General features: G+C 41.6%; 1 protein-coding gene across 1 annotated transcript; it reads right to left on the bottom strand.

Moving 5' to 3' along the window:
* Nucleotides 1-4,508: 4,508 nt before the first annotated feature.
* prdx2 (peroxiredoxin 2) lies at nt 4,509-9,981 on the bottom strand. The gene is made up of 6 exons (XM_035406466.1): nt 9,829-9,981; nt 8,272-8,391; nt 7,923-8,076; nt 5,880-6,002; nt 5,171-5,301; nt 4,509-4,958 (listed from the first exon to the last, which is right to left on the bottom strand). The coding sequence occupies exons 2-6, from the start codon at nt 8,372-8,374 to the stop codon at nt 4,873-4,875; spliced, it is 597 nt and encodes a 198-aa protein (XP_035262357.1). The 5' UTR covers nt 8,375-8,391; nt 9,829-9,981; the 3' UTR covers nt 4,509-4,872.
* Between the last annotated feature and the right edge of the window lie 346 nt (nt 9,982-10,327).

Raw genomic sequence — 10,327 nt, 5'->3', positions numbered from 1 at the left:
CTTTCCTCTCTCTGTGTGTTTTTGGTGGAAATATATAACATTATTACAGAGAAGTAATTCAAGACAATGAATTTCTTCATATCAAAGATGATCCAAACTAGTTTATTATTATTATTTTTAGCCAAAGCAAACTGACCGGAACCGCAAAAATAGAACAACAATTTCGGGGGATTCGTGAAACCTATGCACCCAATTCTACAGACTGCCTTGACGTCTGTGACGTAAGCGCGTCGGGGCCTTTCCCCTATTAACGCACAGGAACATGCCCATATATGGTAACTTCTCGTGCTGGAGACGTCACAGCAAAAAATATTTCCGGGAACCCCCGCCTACGTTGCCAGTTAGAATGGTGGCGTGTTTTTCTTTTCATTTTGCTTAGAGGTATTTTCTTCGTGTCCGTGTGGCGTGTGTCAACGTTACACAAAGTAGCAACGGGGAGTTTCCCCACAGTGTATATCACTGCCACCGCTGTCAAGTTCCCAAAACAAGCACTGAGAAAAATAGAAAGGAGATAAAAATATAACTGCTGATTTTCCACCCAGTTTGCAAAAAGAGTTCCATCGTACACGGTGAAAACAATAAATCACGAACTTTTTGGTTCAGTCTCCTTACTGACAATTTTTTTTGACCTCTCAAAAAATGGCTGAATCCTCACAATCCAACACACAAGGAACTGCATAAGGAAATGTTGATTTCTTGATGAATGTTTTACACTGGAATACTAACACACACTTGCGTGTGTGTTAGTATTCCAGCAATCTGCGTGCATGCTGTGAAATTACCGAAGATGAACTGATAGGCTGGCAAGCGTTGTTGTTAAGAAAGTCTAAAATTGAACTGTTTGTTAATATGTGGCAAAGAGATTCCACAATGTATGTTTGAGAAGGGTGTAAAGTGCACAAAGGAATGCTGGAGCTTTCTCGCACACCATTTGGCCTAGATGGCTAGGCTTAGAGTCAGTAGAGCTGAAGTAGAGTCTGCACACTAGAATTCCTTATAAATATTTCACTGGTGTCAAGCAGTGCTTTGATCCGTAGTGGATCTTCATCAGGTCAAACTAAAAGTACCTTGTCCTCACCCATATTTATAGACTAGTAGGCCTAGTAGGTCACCTGGTATAGGTCACCTGGTGTCTGATGTCAACCCAGGTATATGATGTCACATATGGAGACGAGCATGCATATGTCAAAGTCAATTAACCATTACCACTCAATTAAATTCAGTAATAATCCTCCACAATATAATCACGCATAGTATCAGTCAACAATATACATAGGCACATGCAGTAAACTATACACAGAATATTAAATGTTATCGCATTAAAAAGAATAGTATACCATCCAATTTCCCACCACCTACAAAAAAATGAGGCTGAGGCTTTTTATCAATGGTTATATCAAAGTGTATCTCAGGAATGAAGAGCGTCCACTCTTGTTTCATATCAGTGTGTCCTATAACAGTTCATAGCAGCCAGCAGCCATGAACATTATCCCTGTTGATTTTATAACCCCCCCCCCCCCCCCCCCCCCCCCCCGCAAAGTTGTATTCTTCAGTCTGACATTCTATCATTTTTATGCTGACACGTGTAAAAGAACAATTAGGCCAATTCTACATTTATGTTGTCTGTGGTTGGAGTGCTCATATCAGAATAGTAAAGCTGACCTAAAAAAAACAGGGAGGATTTTATTAACTGGAGTCCCTCTTGTCAGCACAACAGAAAGCCATCATTTTGTGCCACAGTTCACTAACCTGGTATTTCTTTGAGCTTGACATGGAATCAAAGAACCTACATCAAAAGAACGTTGAAACCTTGACCCATATCTGTAAAGATTCAAAACATGCTCTTCAGAGTGGAATGAAACCACAAGGGGAAAAAGCCCTTCACCCTGAAGTTGTGCTTAGGGGTGCACTTATAATGGTGTAAATAAGTGTTGCTAGGCTGTGCCGAAGATGTTTGCATGCCTCATGTTGTTCATGAACTGTCATAGAAAGATTTAAACACCCCCTCCCCCCCCACCAACTTTCTGCAAGTTTTGTCCCTTCATCACTCATGTGTTGAATTATTAGTCGTTTTTTTTAAGAACCATTATGGGAAAAAAAAGAAGAAATCTGCTTTCTCTAGCCTAACAAAATCAATTGAAGAAAAACAATCACATCAGCAGACTATATGGTTCCTATTATAGTTATTTCTTATTTATGCTGTCACTGCACTGCATGTATGTGTGTGTCTCTGTACACGCGCGCGCACACACACACACACACTCTACAAAATCTTTCAAGAACCTTCAGGTCACATGTAGGCTATTCTCTTCAGTTAAAACCACACATTTTTGATCTGGTTCAAGGTTGGAGACTAAGATGGGCATTGCAAAACAGTCATTTTGTGGTCAGTTAAATGGCTCTCGTTTGGTTTTAAGGTATGCTTGGGATCATTGTCTTGATGAAAAGGATGAAAGATTCTTTTATAGCCAAGTATGCGCTTCCTGGCAGTGAGATGCCAGGTGTTTTACTAGAATGTCTTGGAACTTGAAGCAGTTAATTCCACTGATCTTGGAAGCACTTTTAGAAGTCCCTTAAATATGGGAAATATATGGAACCCACTTATATTCAATGGATAGAGTGAATGATGCTTGCCTTTTTGTTTGATCCAAATGAGAATATATTACACATTCATCGTAATGCATAAGGCATGTTTGGATTGTATATAGAATAACAATTCAACATCCCATTTAAAAAGCATTTTCATAATTTTTGTGGTTTATGAACCATCTTTGGTATTTGTACCAGAGGGCCACTAAGATTAAAGCTTATATTCTTACAGAAAGCCTTTGGTATCTGAACAGAGTGCCTTCATGGGTGGTGGCACTGTTGCTGGAGGAAATATGTGATTTTGTTGAGAAACTGAAATATAATACGATCTGGCCCTTTGAAAAAAAAATACAACGGTATATCATTGCATCCATCTGATTTTCCTACAGTAGGTCACAGAGAGGAAAGATTCCATAGGGGCGTGTGAGCAAAGGTATAATTACCGCTCTGACTCACTGTCCAAGCTCATGCAGGGATCAGGTTAAATTATACATCTTATCACCAACACCAGCCAAGGCCAATTCACCCCCACTACACCAATTAGTGGACAGCTTCAGCCAACTACCCCCTTCAGACACAACCACAAACCAACAGTGACTGAGCAGTTTCCCAAAGAAAAGTCAGATTATACCAGAAAAGATATGCAAGTGATGACAAGCTAATGAGTGAGTTCTCAATGAGCAGTATATGAATATTACAGCTATTCATACAACTAATGTGGATCTTAATTAAGGGCGTACAAAGTGGGTCTTCATTAAGGGCGTACAATTCCAGTTGTGGAGGGTCAGGATGTATGCTGGCTTTTGGCGCATTTCAAAACGAGTGCTTAATTGCAAGTCATTGACAGGCTAACAACGCCACACATGTTCACAACTTGAATGACATGGTGCCACCTAGTGGCAAGCTTCTGAACAGGCACATCCTGCTACAAATACTGTCACAGAATAATGGCCCATTTCCACTTTGTCTTTTCTGCATGGTTATAGAAGCTATTAGCTACAAGGTGGTTAAAAAAAAAAAAAAAAAAAAATTACATGCAATTTTACCATAAGAACTTAATTAGTGCCATTATGAACCATAATAGCTGAAGTATGACTACGCATATATTCACAAAAATGATTTGCGCAAATCTGCGTCATGACATCAAAAATTGAAGAGCCATAATCACTTCCTAATACACCTCTGATGAATTTGTTTCTTACGGCACAGGGAATAATGCAGGGCATAATTGCATACGTAAGGGACTGAGGTTTTGCTTGTGTAATTTGCCTTATAAGGTAAAAAGGTGCTCATTTTAATATGCACAAATACTCTCTGTATGCAGGGTTATACATCTGGAAATTGTTTTCAATGACGAAACTGAATTCTTCAGGTCGTTTTAAAAGTTAGGAATTTCTAAGCTCCCCACTGAGGTCTATAAACCCCAATTAACAAAACTTCCATAAGTGTCAATTCGGAAATTGTTTTCAACATCTTTTCATTCCCCGCTTGTTTCTAAAGGGTCTCTTTCCCATTTGTTAACGGACAGGACATTGTCTGTTAAGAAACATTGGCCACAGGTTTTTAAAGAGCAAAGCAAGTCAAGCTGTTGGTTGGACAGCACGCCTCCTGCAGTTCAGTGGCCTCATCATCTCACTGAGGAAGAGTTTTTTTTTTTAACTTGGTTGAGGAAGTATGTCACGTACTGGTCTTCTAACAGCACTTCCAGTAGCAATCCGGTTTTCCTTGGAGGTGCCTCCCAGCAGAACTAACCATAGCCTTTCACCAAAAGGTTTCCAAAATGGCCCATCTGCGGGTGAAGCCCACTATGCCAAAAGGCCCAGGGAAATGCAGTCATAACCAACTGGCACAAATCCTGACATCTACAACAGTGACTGATGGGGGAGGTAAAAAAAAAAAAAAAAAAACATTGCAGAGCCTTGCAACCTTTTCAGATTTATTAATTAGACATTTTCATTACATTTTACTGCCTTCATTTGATAAACCAATTACAGAACAATTGTCAGGTACAAAATTTTAAACATTTTTAACATCTAAAGTAAAACAGAAATACTTCCAGTGCTTGGGACTTTTGAGAACTCAAATACAGACAGCTTATTTGTTCATGATACCGAGGTCAAACTATTGCGTCTGTACGAAGTGCTTGGAAAATGACAGTTGAATTTGGCGGTACGAAAAACCTGGCCGTAATTAAGAAGCGAACGACAACAAATGAGAGTAAATGCCAAACGGCAAAGCTCAGAAGGGACGGGGACAAACAGGACAGGCGGAGGCTGGGCGGAGTCAGTTCTGCTTGGAGAAGAACTCCTTGCTCTTCTGCACATCAGGAATAATGGTGTCACTGCCAGGCTTCCAGCCAGCAGGACACACTGTGCAAAGGAGAAAGCACTGCATTTAGCTTAACGACGCACAGAAACACTTATTAGGCCAGCTCTCATAGTTCTAGGGAACCAGCACACACCACAAATACACTTAAAATTTCCCTGGGGGAAAATAAATAAAATATATATATTATGTATAATGTGATGTCATCACCTTCAGGAAAAAAAAAAAAACGGTCACCCAACGGTCAATCTCTCACCTTCTCCATACTTGTCGGTGTGCTGGAAGGCCTGCACCAGCCTGAGGGTCTCGTCCACAGAGCGGCCCACGGGCAGGTCATTGATGGTGATTTGCCTCAGCAGGCCCTTGTCATCAATCACAAACAGACCCCTACACACAGAGAACACGGAGAAGAAAGGGTTAAAAAAAAACAAAAAAACAGGGAAGTGTGAATGGTCAAAGGGGGATTGATGGTAAGAAAGAAGGTGAAATTCTTGGGGTACACCATGTTTCACCACCCATGCACATAGATACAGTAAAATACAAGAGATAGGACTTTTAAACATGGTGAATCGAGAAGGGTAACCCAGCAAATGCAATAATACATGCAAGTGGACATTAGACAGACAAATACATATGCAAACTGCTCTGCAAACACACACCCAAACCAGAAATTTCTGTTTACACAAAGCTTTTGTAAATTTACATAGTACGTTAAGGCACTTATACAGGATATTGCCCTCCATAAAAGTATCTGCTATCTAAGTGCATACATAAAGGTTCAGGCAAATTGTCCAAATCGCAATCCTTAATAGTAGTACATATATAAACCAGTGAAAATGTAAATTGAAGTGCTATCTATAGTATAAGCAGTGACATGTGTTTGAGGACAGGACAAAATGATAAGTGTAGCATTGGTAAGGCTAGTAAACCCAGGCTAAAGGCTCAGCGTTCAGTGCAAGACTGACCGGTATGCAACGCCATCTTCCTCCTTCAGAACCCCATAGTCCTGGGAGATGGACTTGGTCATATCGGCGACCAGGGGGATCTTCATGGCCCCCAGCCCCCCCTGCTTCCTCGGAGTGTTGATCCTGCGGCGAGAGGGCGCACACAAACGACGTTACTGACATCACAGAGGACCCCTTACTGACGGGGTCAATGACATCACGGTGACGGGCCGAAAACCTCAGAAAACATAACAGAGAGGTGCTTGACTGAGGGGACTCTCTTCCAGAGCTTTCCCCAGGCAAGCAGCAGCTCCAGCTCCAGCTCTCCCTCCCCTTGTCCCTCCCCTTCTCAAAAAGCAGCACAGCCCCCCCGGTGGACCTCCCTGCCATCAACCTCAAAAATGAGGGAAACTGCAACAGAAAGGACACCCCAAAAAGCGTAATAAAAGCAAGGAACAGTTCCTTGACTGTTTCCCACCAGAGCTGAGGTGGGCAGTGACCAGGCTAACAGCCTAAGCTGTGACTGGCCCAGACACTAGGAAGTGCTGCACGCTCTGGTGTAAAGCACGTTGCTCACACAGAGCACGTCTCAATCAATGAACCGGCTCTCACTCTCTACGGGATCTTTAGACTGGAGGCAAGGGGTCTACAGAGATGCTACTCCATGTTTGGTCTCTGTAGTCCCAGAGAAAATATCCTCCACGATACTGAACAGGGTGGCAGTAAATCCAGTATATGGCAGTTGAGACACCCTGGCTCTGAGTGTGAAGGTACTACAGGGGCTGGGGCAGGGTCAGCTGGAAGACGGTTGAAGAGTGCTTTTAAAGAGGGGGAGGGGTTAACAGGGCATATGAGGACACTCAGGATAACCCATCCTGGATGGAAACCGGGACAGATCAGAACCAAGTCACTACAGGCGAAAGTTGAGTGTAGACAGGGTAGGAAATAAAAAGGGGACACAGTATGGCACTCTAATGGCAAAGGGTTACACTGGATCACACTTAATATTCAGGAGTATTCAAGTTTAATCTTTACTTCAGGATCTCATACCTCACAAAACACTTTTTCCACTTTAAACTAAGACCGTTTAAATAACAGATTAAAATACATATATCCACACTTTCATTTGAAAATAAGTTGATTGCCAATGTTTTACCTTGTTTCTTTTGCTTAAGTCCACTCATGCATATATATGATTACTAAAAAAAAAAAATATTTCAGAAACACTAATATTTCTCATCACAACACAAGCTAATGGGAATTCAAAACTACATATGATTATATCTGCAAATACATAGAGGACAATCCCAGAACTGTTGTAAAATTTACTGAATTCTGCCAGTACTGATAGAGACGTGACCGTTATGCTTTCTCCGTATCAAAGATTCCCCGTCAGCTAATTCAAACACTGGGCCTTATCAGAGTCCAGCAGGTCACTGAGACACAGAGGAGATAACCTTGGGGGGGGGGTGGAGCCACAGAACGCCTGCAGGCGCACGTTTACAACCCCCCAGTCCCGGGAGCCGAATCAGCATTCCTGACTAGGCCCCAATTCCACACTTCTGTTTTTACATTTCGCCAAGAGAGATTCTGGTGCTGTGAACTTGACCGCAACAAGTTCAACAGAAAGAGATGCAAAAAATTTTGGCTGAATTAACTGGCTCCAAGAACCGTGGATAAAGCACCCTTTGGAAAAGAAATGTTATCAGAAATATACAAAGAGAAAAAAAGAATCGCCTATGTAGATGCCTCACATAGAGGTACTGGTCCAGACTGAATCAAGGAAGTAATTTCCAATTATGACAGTTCTGCCACCCTTATTTTCACTGGTACCTTTTAACAAAGTGTATATGGGGAAAATAATTTCAAAGTGCATACAGAATAATGGATCACAACAGAGCTAATGTGCGGCAATGAAACAGGAAAAGAAAACAGTGGAGAAATGGGAGCAACGTGACATGTCTTCCATCCCTCTACCCCTTAACCTTCCCTCCACACCCCCGCCCCACCACCTCCCCCCCCACCACCTCGCCCCCCCCCCCCCCGGCTCCCCAATCATCTCACCAAGCCAGGTGGCTGAAGTGCGAGTCGACAGACGCAGCGATGACCTCGCAGCCGATCTTGCGGAACTCCTCGGCCCGGTCGCTGAAGGCCACGATCTCAGTGGGACACACGAAGGTGAAGTCCAGCGGGTAGAAGAACAGCACCACATACTTCCCTGCACATCACAGAAAGAGAAGAGAAGAGAAATGGAGGCGCTGGGAGAGCATTACACTTTCTTCACTTGCCACATTCACACTGCCATTGAACGGACTAACCGCCCAGACACTTAAGGATGTGCGCTCGTAGGTACTGCTGCCAAAATCCAAGGCTGAAAACCTTTGGTCCCGCCTTCAGTAAACTGCACACTCACCTTTGTAGTCAGACAGCTTGATGTCTTTAAATTGCCCATCCACTACAGCTGTGGCTTTGAACTGGGGGGCAGGCTGTCCGATCTTAGCGTTCCCAGCAGACATAGTGACAACTCTGACAACTGTGAACAGTTTATGGATAAAACAGGCAAAAGATTTGATTAGGAACAGGCCACCCTCACAGCTTTCTACATCAGGTACCAGTTTGAAGGCACCCTCAAGAAGAACACTATGCCACTGCAACACATTTCTACCTTTTACGTCATTTATTCTGCTCATATGTTTGTCAAACATACTGACACAGAATCCGAGTGTTTTTTCCCCCTAAACATAGTGAGACATTATTCACAATAGAGGCGAAACAGCCAACAGACTGAGCGATGAAAGTAAGCTCAGCTAAAGGCCCCCACTGGATTCCAGGTCAAATGAACCGCCCGTTATGCCCCCCAACCCGGATCATACTACAGGATTAGAGAAGCAAAACTAAGCCAGTCACATGCAAGTCAGTTGTTCTGCTGCTTGACAAAAAAAAAAACAGTGACCCGAGTAATTTTGAGCCTTAATGCACAGCCACTGTGGATTATCAAATTCTATTGGCTGTTCTTCTTAAGACGTCTTGTAAATTTCATATTAAATAAAAACCAAAAGCTAATGTGCATTGTAGAGCATTTTGTTATTTTATAATCAATCATTTGACTGTAAATCTACATAAATATAACAAAAGCACACTGACGAATTTGTGATCCTCTTTAAAATAAAATTAAAAAACCCTTCTTATATACCGGTGTTCTGACGTGAATGACTCAGCAAAAAACTAAATAAGCTCTTTGTTCCATTGAAGCTACTGTTAGCCTAATTACATAAAGTAGTCAAACTCCAACCCAACATCAGAGCTTTATTATTAGCCTACTTTTACTCTTGGAAAAAGATCAAAGCATTCAGACTACATTTGGTAAACTACATTAAACCGCAGAAGGTTTTAAAATAATTGTATTATACCATTGATTATTCAAGCCCGTTAGTTATTGTAAAAACTCAAGATGAATGACTAAATACGTTTGCAAAACCGCTGCGCAACCATGTTAGTAAACTTGTTAACTTACAATACGTCATTAAACCATAGGGCTATACTTGATGCTCTGGAACTTAAACATAGCTAAGGCGTAATATTTTATATTAAATTGAATCCAGATAACCTCATTATGCTGTAATTATCTTTCTGCGACAGCCTATCAACTCCCCCTGCAACCAAAATATCCACAGATAAAATTGGTGATGCAGTTTAAGACCGTGAACAAGTGGGGGTGATACAAAAAACGCACTCAGTCGTTTTCTTTTGTTTAATCCTCGTAATGTGCCGTCGCACAGCTTCTCTCCAAATAGGCTAACTGCGTTACAGCGCCTTTGAATTATAGAGATGTGATACATTCCAAATAAAATCACAGTGTGTAAACATAGATGCAGACAAATGCGTTCCATTGCACAAAAACTCATATTTCAGGCTTGTCTGATTGAGATGCGTAAAACGCCGCAAACTACGCACAATGCACTTGACTTACCTCCTTACAGCAGCGAAGAAAGAAGTTGCTCTGAACGTGCTAGCAATCTCGCGCTGACCCTTTTTACACGCCCCCAGAACCTCCCGCGAGAGCGAACTAAGATGTGGAGTGTTGTACTTCAATGCGCATGTAACAAAGCTGACAGTTATACAAATTATTTGTAATATCCATAGTCATATGTCATATGTCCTGGTAATTTGATAACTGCACGTTTGTTGGTGCTCGTGGCTTACGAAATATAACTCGTATTTTTAATTTCAAGAAAACACACCAACTGTATCAGCCAGCTTGATGGCAACAGTTAATAAACATCGCTTTAGTTTGTGTTGCAAGTGCGTTGTGCATTTTTAGTTTTTTTTCTTTTAATTTTGTAGTCGGATATTAACATAAAATGTCATATCCAAGAAATCTGTGTTAGCGACATTATAATTGTCAGGCTAAAATGTAATATGGGTATACACATTAACGTTGTTAATAACATCTATATTTGTTCTAAAAT

Source organism: Anguilla anguilla, chromosome 2, assembly GCF_013347855.1.
Source record: "Anguilla anguilla isolate fAngAng1 chromosome 2, fAngAng1.pri, whole genome shotgun sequence".
Lineage (NCBI taxonomy): Eukaryota > Metazoa > Chordata > Actinopteri > Anguilliformes > Anguillidae > Anguilla > Anguilla anguilla.
The sequence above is the reverse complement of the archived record's forward strand: the minus strand, read 5'-3'. Positions and strand labels throughout refer to the sequence as shown.